The sequence below is a fragment of the Pristiophorus japonicus genome, chromosome 21, assembly GCF_044704955.1.
Source record: "Pristiophorus japonicus isolate sPriJap1 chromosome 21, sPriJap1.hap1, whole genome shotgun sequence".
Taxonomy (NCBI): Eukaryota; Metazoa; Chordata; class Chondrichthyes; family Pristiophoridae; genus Pristiophorus; species Pristiophorus japonicus.
Genome location: NC_091997.1, coordinates 13443036 through 13458384, shown reverse-complemented (window position 1 = coordinate 13458384; position 15349 = coordinate 13443036). Strand labels below are relative to the sequence as shown.

General features: G+C 46.2%; 1 protein-coding gene across 1 annotated transcript in view; it reads left to right on the top strand.

Annotated features, from left to right (window-relative positions):
* The first annotated feature begins 3502 nt into the window (after positions 1-3502).
* Positions 3503-15349, top strand: part of mpp2b (MAGUK p55 scaffold protein 2b) — a 386468-nt gene continuing 374621 nt past the window's right edge. The window contains exon 1 of the mRNA XM_070864011.1: positions 3503-3575. Coding sequence (XP_070720112.1) covers positions 3545-3575 — 31 coding nt within the window. The 5' untranslated portion in view covers positions 3503-3544. The remainder of the gene's footprint in view (positions 3576-15349) is intronic.

The window sequence follows — 15349 nt, the reverse complement described above, 5'->3', positions numbered from 1 at the left end:
ATATCCACATAGCTTGAAGGATCATTTCATTATTTGGAGACATATTTAGAGTTTGGCAGCAGTTCTGACTGCTTGGTTATGCATTCCTTTCCTTAATTATATTTTTATGCATGAAGCGCTCAGAACATTTAATAGATTATGCTCCTATTGTTAGCAAGTCAATTTGAACATTTTATAAGTTTGTTAGAAGTTCATTGCCAAATCTACAAAAAATTGCCTCAGTTTGAGTGCAAGCGTGGGTGTTATAATTGGCACAAATGATTTTGTGCAATGTCAGAAGAATTTTGCAAGTTGTCTTAACTATTGAATAAATAGCCAAACTTCAAAGATTTATATTTTTTTTCCATAATCTGTAGCCCATGTTTCTAGACTTCCTATCCACAGCCTGACTGCTCTTGGATATTGTAGGAATCAGTATAAATCGGGATTGTGGCCCTATCCAAAATGTTGAAGTAATCATAGAAACATAGAAACATAGAAAATAGGTGCAGGAGTAGGCCATTCGGCCCTTCTAGCCTGCACCGCCATTCAATGAGTTCATGGCTGAACATGCAACTTCAGTACCCCATTCCTGCTTTCTCGCCATACCCCTTGATCCCCCTAGTAGTAAGGACTACATCTAACTCATTTTTGAATATATTTAGTGAATTGGCCTCAACAACTTTCCGTGGTAGAGAATTCCACAGGTGCACCACTCTCTGGGTGAAGAAGTTTCTCCTCATCTCGGTCCTAAATGGCTTACCCCTTATCCTTAGACTGTGACCCCTGGTTCTGGACTTCCCCAACATTGGGAACATTCTTCCTGCATCTAACCTGTCTAAACCCGTCAGAATTTTAAACGTTTCTATGAGGTCCCCTCTCATTCTTCTGAACTCCAGTGAATACAAGCCCAGTTGATCCAGTCTTTCTTGATATGTCAGTCCCGCCATCCCGGGAATCAGTCTGGTGAACCTTCGCTGCACTCTCTCAATAGCAAGAACGTCCTTCCTCAAGTTAGGAGACCAAAACTGTACACAATACTCCAGGTGTGGCCTCATCAAGGCCCTGTACAACTGAAGTAACACCTCCCTGCCCCTGTACTCAAATTGCCTCGCTATGAAGGCCAACATGCCATTTGCTTTCTTAACCGCCTGCTGTACCTGCATGCCACCCTTCAATCACTGATGTACCATGACACCTAGGTCTCGTTGCACCTCCCCTTTTCCTAATCTGTCACCATTCAGATAATAGTCTGTCTCTCTGTTTTTACCACCAAAGTGGATAATCTCACATTTATCCACATTATATTTCCTCTGCCATGCATTTGCCCACTCACCTAACCTATCCAAGTCACTCTGCAGCCTCATAGCATCCTCCTCGCAGCTCACACTGCCACCCAACTTAGTGTCATCCGCAAATTTGGAGAGACTACATTTAATCCCCTCGTCTAATTCATTAATGTACAATGTAAACAGCTGGGGCCCCAGCACAGAACCTTGTGGTACCCCACTAGTCACTGCCTGCCATTCTGAAAAGGACCCATTTACTCCTACTCTTGGGATATCAGATGCGTCTTTCTAATTGCAAACATACTGCTCCCTTTCATTATCATAGGCAGTCCCTCGGAGTCGAGGATGACTTGCTTCCACACTAGAAATGAGTTCTCAGGTGATTGAAGAGTCCAATGCAGAACCTACAGTCTCTGTCACAGGTGGGATAGACAGTGGTTGAAGGAACAGGTGGGTGGGTTGCCGTGCGCTCCTTCTGCTGTCGACACTTGGCTTCAGCTTGCTCTCAGTGAAGAGACTCGAGGTGGGTTCAGCGCCTTCGCGGATGCTTTTCCTCCACTTTAGGCGGTCTTGGGTCAGGGATTCCCAGGTGTCGGTGGGGATGTTACATTTTTTCAAGGAGACTTTGAGGGTGCCCTTTACCTATGCTATGAGAATCTGGTTCCTTGATCATTTGGCTAAATCATGGAGTTTTGTCTAGGGTGGAAATATTTCAAGACAAACTGTTAGAGAAGCCAACTTTCTGATGAGAGCTTCACACTTACTCATTGTTCTGGTGATTTGCACAACAACAATCTAATTGTTTTTTGGAGCCGCTGCTCAATTGTCATAAAATACGTGGACTAGAAATGACATTGTATTTATTGTAATGTGAGTGTTCTGGGAAGGATAAAAATTACAATGACCCTGCTCTGTCAATAGAGTGTGTGCCTACAATGAAGGATTCCAACTCCATGCCAAATTGTGAGCCGGGGTAATGTACATGACCAGTGTGGGCTACTTAGGTTTGTAAGGGAACATCAGTGGTGTTCACCCTTTTTAAGAATTAATTCATGGGACATGGGCATCACTGGCAAGGACAGCATTTATTGCCCATCCCTAATTTCCCTTGAGAAGATGGTGGTGAGCCATCATTTTGAACCACTACAGTCCGTGTGGTGGAGGTACACTCACAGAGCTGCTAGGTAGGGAGTTCCTGGATTTTGACCCAGCAACGCTGAAAGAATGGTGATATATTTCCAAGACAGCATTTTATGTGACTTGGAGGGGAAATTGGAGGTGGTGGTGTTTTCATGCACCTGTCCCTTGTCCTTCTAGATGGTAGAGGTCATGGGTTTGGGCAGTGCAGTTGAAGAAGCCTTGGCGAGTTGCTGCAGTGCATTTTGTAGATGGTACACACTGCAACTACGGTGTGCCGGTGGTGGAGGGAGTGAACGGTGGTGGATGGGGTGCCAATCAAGCGGGTTGTTTTGTCCTGGAAGGTGTCGAGCTTCTTGAGTGTTGTTGGAGCTGCACTCATCCAGGCAAGTGGAGAGTATTTCATCACACTACTGATCCACAATTGGGTCTCTGAGGCTCTCCAAAGGGACAAAAAGGTATGTGTTCCGTCGGCTCGGAAAGGAACCATACTTCTTTGGAAAAGGTAAACAACCCCGTCCTGGATCGATTACTGTAATCTAAGTAAGATCTGTGGGCTTTCTAAGGGCCTGGCAGCAGGAATAAATCATCCTGCTCCTGATTCTTATGTTCTTGCATTCTTTCAGCTGACGAGAATTCTATTGAGACCTTGTATAAAGGCATACTGGATGGAATTCCTAGTGCAACTCATGAATTCCCCTGGACACCCCCGCCTGATATGGAAGGTCCAGGCGGAAAACTACTTCCCTCTCCCCAGGAATTTACCTGACTAGATTCACGGGGCAGAATCCTGGCAGAAGCGGAGCCCTCTCGAAATTCATCCCCCCTTGCAGGTGTCATTTCACAGCCAGGGAGTTTGAACTGTGAAATAAGGGCCTGAAATCCCTGCCCAGTAATTTAGCAAAAAAGTCACCGAGACTTTACTGGGAAATATTGCTCCCTGCTCATAGAATCCGAGAATTTACAGCACAGAAGTGCCTATGGCCGTGCAGATGCAAGCTCGTCTACTCTACTCCAGTTAAACTGAACCTTTTTTTTCCCCCAGCTATTCGATTGCATGAAGAATACAAATAACCTGTAGAAAGCCATCATTGTCACTCCAACTGGAGAGTCTTCACCATTGGAGGACGGGTGTCAAAATGCCTGTGGCTTCAGCTCATTCGGACACAGGTGAGTGGTACAAAACCTGTTGTGCCAATAGGGTTATCTTAGAAAAGCCTTGGTGCGTTAGCTTTATGCTTGGATACAGTAAACTGCCACTCTGGGTCTTGTGTTAGGAAAGTAAAGCTAATAGATTCTTCTAACTCTTGTTGGTTTTCTCCCGAGTTTTTTTATTTTGTTAATGCTCCTGTGAAGGGCCTTGGGGCATTTTACTATGCTAAAGGTGCTATATAAATGCAGGTTGTTGTTTGTTGTAGTTCATTAATTAGATATGCATATTATTATTTTCACAAACAGGTAATCTTGCTAGCTGCTCTGTTTTTGAACTGTCCTGATATTCCTTGGAGCGGTCTGGGGCTGTTAACCCAATTTAAACTATTTTGTTGTTTAAGCCCCACGGAAAGAACATAGGAACAAGAGTAGGCCATTTATCCCCCTGTCTGTCCTGCCATCCAATGAGATCATGGCTGATCTCTGACCTAACTCCGTATTCCTGCCTTTGCCCCATATCTTTTAATACCTTTGTTAACAAAAATCTATCAACCACAGATTTAAAATTAACAATTGACTGAGCATCAATTGCTGTGCGCGGAAGAGAATGCCAAACCTCTACCACCCTTTGCGTGTAGAAATGTTTCCTAACTGCACACCTGAGATACCTGGCTCTAATTTTTAGACAATGCTCCCTAGTCCTAGACTCCCCAACCAGCAGAAATAGATTTTCTCTATCTACCTTAAGAGTTGCCCTCAAATCTTGAAAACTTTGATCAAATCACTCCTTAACCTTGTAAATTCCAGGAAACACACCTTGTTGTTTACACAGTTTGTGTAATCGCTCCTCGGAGTCCAGGTATCATTCTGGTAAATCTACGCTGGACTCCCTCCAAGGTCAATATATTCTTCCTAAGGCATGGTGCCCAGAACTGCTCACAGTACTCCAGGCCTGGTCTAACCAAGGCTTTGTATTAGCTGCAGTATAACTTCTACCTTTTCAAATCTTTTTCAAGATAAACACAATAAATATTCTGCTTCCATGTGCTGGTAGTTAAAAAAAAATCAGAATAGATATTCAATTATGAGGACCAATCTAACATAATTTAGACAATTTAGCTTGAAGCTCTTCCCACGTTTGTATTGCTTTTTCAGAAAGCTGCATTATTACGCTTGAAATGATTGAACTTCTCAGCCACTCATTCTGGTAACAAAGCAAACCTGCAGTCTGGTTTTATTTATAGTTGTAATGTCTATTTTGTAGACTTCGATGTTGATGGTAATAAGTATTGGATGAGAATTGATAAGTTCTTTTGTGAAAAGAAGCCAGACTCAGGACCTTGTTTCTAACACAATTCCAATCTTGTGTTAAACCATTAAACTGCTGTTTGCCTCTGTCTATTACTATCGATTTTGTTTCTTCTCCAGCTACTGTTTGCAGATGTGTATGCAGTTCTGAGATTTTGCACCAATATGTGTATGGTTAGAACATAAGAACATAAGAAATAGGAATAGGAGTAGTCATACGGCCTCTCTGCTCCACCATTCAATAAGATCATGGCTGATCAGATCATGGACTCAGGTCCACTTCCCCGCCCGCTCTCCATAACCCCTTATCCCTTATCGTTTAAGAAACTGTCTGTCTTAATTATACTTAATGACCCAGCTTCCACAGCTCTCTGAGGCAGCGGATTCCAGAGATTCACAACCCTCTGAGAGAAGAAATTTCTCCTCATCTCTGTTTTAAATGGGTGGCCCCTTATTCTAAGATCATGCCCTCTAGTTCTAGTCTCCCCCATCAGTGGAAACATCCTCTCTACATCCACCTTGTCAAGTCCCCTCATAATCTTACACGTTTCGATAAGATCACCTCTCATTCTTCTGAATTCCAATGAGTAGAGGCTCAACCTACTCAACCTTTTCTCATGTCAACCCCCTCATCCCCAGAATCAACCTAGTGAACTTTCTCCGAACTGCCTTTAAAGCAAGTATATCCTTTCGTAAATATGGAAACCAAAACTGCACGCAGTATTCCAGGTGTGGCCTCACCAATACCTTATATAGCTGTAACAAGACTTCCCTGCTTTTATACTCCATCCCTTTGTCATGTATTCAACTGTCATTGTAACCCATGTATAAGCTGACCTAAGTTGCACACCTTGAGAACATTGACCATAAGGGGGTGAACTTGTGGGAGACACTCCTAAACTGGACTTTCAGGTATAAAAGGGGAAGCTCCACCCACCTTCATCACTTGAGGTCTTGGTAATAAAGGCAACTGGTCACAGAGTGACCTTCTCTCAAGTATGGGCCTCGTGTGCATTTATACTGTATAGTAAGGACATATCATTGGCGACGAGAAACTGGGATTCAAACCACGCGAGCATGGCCACTAGCAGCACAGAAGAGAGGTACTGTGTTGGTGATGATTGGGACGACTTTATTGAGAGACTACAGCAAAGTTTTGTCACTAAGAAATGGTTGGGACAGGATTCGGCCGACAAACGCAAGGCTCATCTCCTGACGATTTGTGGATCCAGAACGTACTCCCTGATGAAGGACGTTCTAGCGCCAGAGAAGCTGGCAGACAAGACATTCGAAGAGCTCAGTAAGTTGATCGGGGAACACCTTAAACTGGCAAGCAGCCTGCACATGGCGAGACACCGGTTTTACACACACTGGCGGCGAGAAGGGCAAAGCATTCCTGACTTCGTGGCAGATCTCCGGCGACTGGCGAGCCTATGTAAGTTCACAGATGCATGCAGAGCGGAGATGCTGCAAGACTTTTTTATTGAGGGCATCGGGCACTCTGGGGTTTTCAGGAAACTGATTGAGACCAAAGACTTGACCTTGGAAGCGGCAGCTCTGATAGCCCTCACATTTATCTCAGGGGAGGAAGAGACCAGAATGATGCATGACAAAAATCTTGGCTCAAATGCGGCAAACGACCAGGGAGTCAACATTGTTAACGCAGCAAACAGTTCTCTAGGCATACAAGGGCAATTGGACATGCCCCAGCATGTAGTCGAACCCAAAGGGGGAATTCAACAGAGACAATGGCTAGCTGAACGGCGATTCATGCCATCGCAATGGACAACGCGGCCAGTAATGGGGCCATCAACATCTGTTAATGGTGCACTTAAAGACAGTTACAGAGACAGTCAGAGACAATCGACCGGTAATGGACCTTTTGTTTCCAACAACGGGGCCTCCAGCTCATGCTGGAGGTGTGGAGGCAAACACCCAGCCAGAGCTTGCAGGTATCAGCAATATACCTGCAGAAACTGCAACGTCAGAGGTCACTTGGCACATATGTGCAGGAAGCCTGCAGCCAGGTTGATGTATGAGGAGGACGGGCCCGATGTAAGCCCTACGAGGCCAAATGAATACTGGGGCAAATCGCTGGAAGCTGAAGTTCAGCGAGTTCATGTGGAGCACATATACAGTTCATATACCAGGACTCCACCGATAATGATGAAAGTGCTCCTCAATGGCATCCCAGTATTAATGGAGCTAGACACGGGGGGCTAACCAGTCCCTGATGAGTATCAAACAATTTGAAAGGTTGAGGGTGTCCAAGGCCAGGAGGCCAAAATTATTGCCGATTGACGCACAGCTACAGACATATACAAAGGAGGTAATTCCGGTGCTAGGCAGCGCCACGGTAGTCGTAACTCACAAAGATTCGGAGAACAGGTTGCCACTCTGGATTGTCCCGGGGGACAGTCCCGCACTACTGGGGAGGAGTTGGCTTGCTGTCATGAACTTGAAATGGGGCGATGTCAATGCAATTTCTTCTGTGGAGCGAGTATCATGCTCACAGGTTCTGGACAAATTTGACTCATTATTTCAACCTGGCATTGGCACTTTCATGGGGACCAAGGTAGTGATTCACATAAACCCAGATGCCAAGCCAGTACACCACAAGGCCAGAGCAGTGCCGTACGTGATGCGGGAAAAGATAGAATGCGAATTGGACCGCCTGCTGAGGGAAGGCATCATCTCGTCAGTTGAATTCAGTGACTGGGCGAGCCCGATCGTGCCGGTGCTCAAGGCGGATGGGTCGGTCAGGATATGTAGCAATTACAAGGCCACCATCAATCGGGTGTCACTCCAAGACCAGTACCCGCTACCGAGAGCAGAGGACCTCTTTGCGACGCTATCCGACTTGGATAGGTTAGGTGAGTGGGCAAATGCATGGCAGATGAAGTATAATGTGGATAAATGTGAGGTTATCCACTTTGGTGGTAAAAACAGAGAGACAGACTATTATCTGAATGGTGACAGATTAGGAAAAGGGGAGGTGCAAAGAGACCTGGGTGTCATGGTACATCAGTCATTGAAGGTTGGCATGCAGGTGCAGCAGGCGGTTAAGAAAGCAAATGGCATGTTGGCCTTCATAGCAAGGGGATTTGAGTACAGGGGCAGGGAGGTGTTGCTACAGTTGTACAGGGCATTGGTGAGGCCACACCTGGAGTATTGTGTACAGTTTTGGTCTCCTAACCTGAGGAAGGACATTCTTGCTATTGAGAGAGTGCAGCGAAGGTTCACCAGACTGATTCCCGGGATGGCGGGACTGACCTATCAAGAAAGACTGGATCAACTGGGCTTGTATTCACTGGAGTTCAGAAGAATGAGAGGGGACCTCATAGAAACATATAAAATTCTGACAGGGTTAGACAGGTTAGATGCAGGAAGAATGTTCCCAATGTTGGGGAAGTCCAGAACCAGGGGTCACAGTCTAAGGATAAGGGGTAAGCCATTTAGGACCGAGATGCGGAGGAACTTCTTCACCCAGAGAGTGGTGAACCTGTGGAATTCTCTACCACAGAAAGTTGTTGAGGCCAATTCACTAAATATATTCAAAAAGGAGTTAGATGAGGTCCTTACTGCTAGGGGGATCAAGGGGTATGGCGAGAAAGCAGGAATGGGGTACTGAAGTTGAATGTTCAGCCATGAACTCATTGAATGGCGGTGCAGGCTAGAAGGGCCGAATGGCCTACTCCTGCACCTATTTTCTATGTTTCGATGTTTCAAACATTTTTCAAAATTGGACCTGACCTCAGCTTACATGACCCAGGAGCTGGCGAGTGAGTCGAAGAAGCTGACCACCATCACGACACACAACGGATTGTTTGAGAACAGCAGATGTCCATTCAGGATTCGTTTGGCCGCCATGATCTTTCAGCGAAATATGGAAAACCTCCTCAAGTCGATTCCATGGACGGTGGTTTTTCAAGACGACATCCTCGTCACGGGTCGCGATACTGAAGAATACCTCCACAACCTGGACGAGGTGTTACGCAGACTGGACCGGGTAGGGCTGCGACTGAAAAAGGCGAAGTGTGTCTTCTTATCTTCAGAGGTAGAATTCCTGGGGAGAAGGGTAGCAGCAGACTGGATCAGACCCACTGCATCCAAAACGGAAGCAATCCAGAGAGCACCCAGACCCTGTAACACGACGGAGCTGCGTTCGTTCCTGGGGCTCCTGAACTATTTGGTAACTTTCATCCCAAATTGAGCACGCTGTTAGAGCCGCTACACGTGCTCCTATGCAAAGGTCGCGATTGGGTCTGGGGGGACAGCCAGGAAAGGGCTTTTGATAGAGCACGCAACTTGTTATGCTCCAACAAACTGTTAACGTTATATGACCTGTGTAAGAAACTTGTTCTAACGTGCGATGCGTCGTCCTATGGGGTCGGGTGTGTGTTGCAGCATGTGAATGCCAATGGTCAGTTACAGCCGGTAGCTTATGCCTCCAGAAGTCTGTCCCAGGCAGAAAGGGGCTACGGGATGATAGAAAAGGAAGTGCTAGCATGTGTATATGCAGTAAAAAATGCACCAGTACCTGTTTGGTAGGAAATTTGAGCTGGAGACAGATCACAAACCCCTAACACCCCTCTTGGCCAACAACAAGGCAATAAATGCGAATGCATCAGCCCGCATACAGAGGTGGGAACTCACGTTAGCCACCTATGACTACACAATTCGGTACAGACCGGGCACTGAAAACTGCGCCGATGCACTCAGCAGGCTCCCACTAGCTACCACTGAGGGGACAACTGAGCACAATGCTGAGATGGTCATGGCTGTTGAAGCTTTCGAAAGCCAAGGCTCACCTGTGACAGCCCGTCAGTTTAAAGTCTGGACAAATAAAGACCCGCTACTGTCTTTAGTTAAGAAATGTGTCCTGAATGAGGACTGGGCAGCCGCGTACCGAGCATGCCCTGAGGAATTTTAACTGTTTCATAGGCGCAAGGATGAACTCTCGATTCAGGCCGATTGCCGACTGTGGGGAAACCGCGTAGTCATGCCCCAGAGGGTCAGAGAGGTGTTTATCAGAGAACTTCACAATGAGCACCCGGGCATTGTCATGATGAAGGCAATTGCTCGGTCACATGTTTGGTGGCCAGGGATAGATGCAGACCTGGAACTTTGTGTTCGCAGGTGCAACACGTGTGCTCAGCTGGGCAACGCACCCAGGGGAGCCCTCCTTAGCCCCTGGTCCTGGCCCGCCAAGCCATGGTCACGCATCCATGTGGACTACGCAGGTCCTTTCATGGGAAAAATGTTTTTGGTTGGAGTAGACGCCTACTCCAAATGGATTGAGTGTGCCATTTTAAATTCAAGCACATCCTCTGCCTTGGTGGAAAGTCTACGGGTAATGTTCGCCGCCCACGGTCTACCGGATGTCTTGTTCAGCGACAATGGCCCGTGCTTCACAAGCACTGAATTCCAGGACTTCATGGCAGGCAAAGGAATCAACCATGTCAGAACGGCCCCGTTCAAGCCGGCCTCAAACGGCCAGGCGGAATGAGCAGCGCAGATAATCAAACAGGAGATGCTCAGAATCGAAGGGGTTCCCTACAAAGCCGCTTATCACGCCTCCTGTTGGCCAATAGATCCCGACCACACTCGCTCACAGGGGTTCCATCCGCAGAGCTGCTAATGAAAAGGACGCTCAAAACCAGGTTATCCCTTAAACCCTCTACTATGAAAGAAATTGTTGAGAGCAGGCATCAGTCACAATGTGACTACCATGACAGGAATGCGAGGGCGCGATGTATTGATGTCAATGACCCTGTTTTTGTCCTTAATTATGCTGCAGGGCCCAAATGGCTTGCAGGCACTGTGATTGCCAAAGATGGGAATAGGGTTTTGGTAGTTAAACTTACCAATGGACAAATCTGCCGCAAACACGTGGATCAAACTAAAAGGAGGTTCAGCAACCCCAGAGAAGAAGCAGAGGAAGAACACGACGTACAGTTTACTCCACCACAGGTGACCGAACACCGGAACCAAGTGGAGGAGAGCCCAGTCACTGTGGGCAGTCCGGACAGGCCTGAGGCACCATAAACAGCAGACACTCAGGTCAGCGCCCAACAACCGGAGCCCCAACTCAGGCACTCTACAAGGGAGCGTAAACCACCAGAGAGACTTAACCTGTGATTCCAACAAAACTTTGGGGGGGAGGTGATGTCATGTATTCAACTATCATTGTAACCCATGTATAAGCTGACCTAAGTTGTACATCTTGAGAACATTGACCACAAGGGTTTAACTTGTGGGAGACACTCCTAACCTGGACTTTCAGGTATAAAAGGGGAAGCTCCACCCACCTTCATCACTTGAGGTCTTGGTAATAAAGGCAACTGGTCACAGAGTGACCTTCTCTCAAGTATGGGACTCGCGTGCATTTATACTGTATAGTAAGGACATATCACCCTTTGCAATAAAGGCCAAGATACCATTGGCCTTCCTGATCACTTGCTCCACCTGCATATTATCCTTTTGCGTTTCAAGCACAAGTACCCCCAGGTCCCGCTGTACAGCGGCACTTTGCAATCTTTCTCCATTTAAATAATAACTTGCTCTTTGACTTTTCTGCCAAAGTGCATGACCTCACACAGTGGGATTCCCATATATTCAGAAGACTTGTTGATTTGCTGATATGTAATTCCTCCTCATTATTTGTCGAAAGGTTTCCGTGCTCCAAACATAAACACATAACCACTTTTTTAATATTTGAAAGAATTCACTGAATGCATAATTGTTTATAGCTGACGAGCCTGAACTTGCACAGTAGCCTGAGTTATATTTTGGATTGCAGTTATACTGTGGCGTTTGCATTGCTTTCTGCATTGCAGCAACACAGTCAACAGAGTTTTTAAATAAAGTGTTAGAGAGATATATAAAATTCTAAAGGGACTTGACAGGGTTAATGCTGAGAAAACGTTTCTCCTGGCTGGGGAATCTAGAACATGGGATCACGGTCTCAGAATAAGGGGTCGGCCATTTAGGACGGAGATGAGGAGAAATTTCTTCACTGAAAGGGTTGTGAATCTTTGGAGTTCTCTACGCCAGAGAGCTGTGGATGCTCAGTAACTTTGAGTATTCAAGACAGAGGTCGATAAATGTTTGGGAATTAAGGGATATGGGGATAGTGCGGGAAGGTGGAGTTGACGTAGAAGATCAGCCATGATCTTGTTGAAGGGCCCAGTGGTCTACTTCAGCTCTTATTTCTTATGTTCTTATTAAGTCTGTTGGAACAGAGCTTGAAACACAAGGTGCTGCTGGCTGTGGAGCAGTGACTACCAAATAACTTTGCTACATCAGATCCATTACGGAGATGGATATGCCAAAGTAGCAAAAAAACTGATGTAGCTTCTCCATGCATCAGGACAAAGCACAGTCTTATTGTAATTTTAAGGAGCAGGGCAGAAATGTCTCTTCAAATGGATGCCAATTTTTTAAATCTAAAACTTTTGAGGCTGAGATTTATTGTTTGAAATTTAGTGACTGGGAATGATTTAATTTAACAAGTTGGGTCTGTTGTATTATATTGGAGTTGGGACCTGTGTACAATTAGATTGTCCTGTTTGTTATTTCTGTGTACCTATGGTTGTCCCGTTTCCTCTCTTCCTCTCCTGAAGACACCGGTGGAACTCTGGTATCTTACCTAGGTGGCTGCTTTTCATGTGTGTGCCTGGACAGTGGATACCAGCTGACTATTCCTCCATAGTTACATCGCGCTTCATCCTGCCCTCATGCAATGTCTACACATGCACTTTCCAGCCGGACTCTCTGGTTGGAGATCACAAACTGTGTTTGACCTCTGTGTCCCTTGCATGCACTCCAATGCTCAGGGGACACAAGAGGTCCCTTATAGTGCTGAGATCAGTTAACATAGTATAGACTAGGGGTTGAACCTGGGGGCTTCTGGTTTGTCTAGCTCACTACCATGCATTGACTCACTGAGCCACTAGGATGTATGGCTGTCTTTTTAAAGTCCTGTGCATCAGGTGGTTCTGGACTGGGGCCAGTGCATATAGAAGCTAGGTCATTGCTTATGTAAATTAATCTTCCTATTGGATTAGATACATCAATGTTTCTCAGCACCATTTCAATCTCAAAACTCAGATTGATAGCTTTTTGTTAGCCAAGGGTATTAAGGGTTACAGCGCCAAGGCTGTTAGATAGAGGTAAGATACAGATCAGCCATGATCTAATTGAATTGCAGAATAGGCTTGAGGGGCTAAATGGCCTGCTCTTGTTCCATTTATGTTATATATGAAGATACTATACTATAAGTGAGTTAATAGAAAAGGCTGCACCTGGACCCTGTCCCTTTTCTGGCTCCTGTTGCTTACATATCTGGTTATAATATTTAATACTGGTTGATACATGTACCAGCTTCCTTCTGCACACCAGTATTGAAATCTTTGTGGTGAACTGGAATGGTTAATTGGTTCTACGTTTTAATTCCTGTTTTGATTTTCTTGAAAAGCAAACATTTCTCTGAGGATTCTTGGCCTGAAAGGCTGAAAAACATTGAACTGCTCCCAGTTTTCACTTGTACTGTTGAATTAGGTGCAATATGTTCATTAGTGGGGAATGTGGCTTCAAGGTTAAAGGGCTGGCACATTAGTTGAAACCAAATTGATTTTCTCATCCTCACAAAGTGCTTTTTCAAGGATGGACAATCTGGAATGGTTAAGCTCCCATGATGCACACACAACTGGAGCTACCCTGCTCTGCTGGATTGCAGGTGTGCAGAAAAAGTCAAGTGTGATAATGATCACCTAGTGCTGCTGTTTCATAAACTTATTCTATATTTTTACTACTTGGAAGAACACTACAGTTTAACATTCAACTTAGTGAATGACTTGGAGTGGAAGTTTAAGGCAAACAATTAAAAAAATAGTCAAATTGCACAATTTTTGCTGAAGTTTGCTTTATTGTTTTATTCCCCAAAATGTAAATTTGAAACCGTAGCATTATTTTCAGAATTCAGGTGCACAGTGGGTTCTGTAATGTCCTTACACACTACTATAAATTCATACGAGACACATTCTGCAGACAAGGTCACTCTGTGACCTGAACCTTTATTCCCAGGACCAAGAAGTGATGATCCTGCGTGGGACCTACCTTTATATACCTGGATGACCAGGTGAGGAGTGTCTCCCACAAGTTCACCCCCTGTGGTCAAGGTGTGCATTTCTTAGGTGTATACAGTATGCAGTGTTGTTACATGAAGATTACAGATACATGAAGATTACATACATGACATCACCTCCCCCCCCCCACCCCCCCAACATCTTATGGGGTAAAAGATGAAGTCTTTCAGGCGGTCGACGCTCTCTCGTGGAGCGCCGCAGTTGGGGCTCTGGTTGTTGAGCCTTGGCATGCGTCTCTGTCACCTGTGGTGATTCCAGCTTATCCGGGCAGGCCGCAGGGACTGTGCATGCTGCTGAATGTTCTTAATGCTCGTTCATTGGCGGTGGTGCGGGCAACATCTCATGATCTTCCTCAGGTTCCTCAGTGTCCATGCTGGACCTTTTTTTACTTGGTCCAGTTGCTTGCGGCATATCTGCCCATTGTTAAGTCTGACCACTATGACCCTATTCCCCTCTTTGCCAATTACAGTACCCTCAAGCCACTTGGGCCCCAACGCGTGATTAAGAACAAATACAGGGCTATCGATTTCTATACATCTCCCCTTTGAGTTGCGATCATGGCACTCATTTTGGGACTGGCGCTTGCCCTCAACAATGTCTGACAGGACTGGATGAATGAGGGATAGCCGAGTTCTAAGTGTACGTTTCATGAGTAGTTCCGCGGGCGGGACTCCCGTGAGCGAATGCGGTCGGGACCTATAGGCCAGCAGGAGGCGTGATAGGCGGCATTGAAGGGAGGGTCCTTGAATCTGGAGCATGCCCTGTTTTATGATTTGGACCGCACGTTCCACCTGGCCATTGGAAGCAGGCTTGAACGGTGCTGTCCTGACATGTTTGATGCCATTACCCGACATGAACTCCCGGAATTCATAGCTAGTGAAACACGGGCCGTTGTCGCTAACCAGGATGTCCGGCAAGCCGTGGGTCACAAAGACCGCACGCAGACTCTCCACAGTGGTGGGTGTCATGCACGAATTCAAAATGATGCACTCGATCCATTTCGAGTACGCATCAACAACAATGAGGAACATTTTTCCCATGAACGGGCCCGTGTAGTCTACGTGAATGCGTGACCATGGCCTGGTGGGCCAGGGCCACAGGCTGAGTGGGGCCTCCTTGGGGGCATTGCCCAGCTGGGCACACATTGTGCACCTGCGAACACCGTGTTCCAGATCTGCATCAATTCCCGGCCACCATACATGTGACCGGGCAATGGCCTTCATTAGCACGATGCCTGAGTGCTCGCTGTGGAGTTCCCTGATGAATGCTTCCCTTCCCTTCTGGGGCATGACTACCCGGCTGCCCCATAGTAGGCAGTCAGCTTGGATGGAGAGC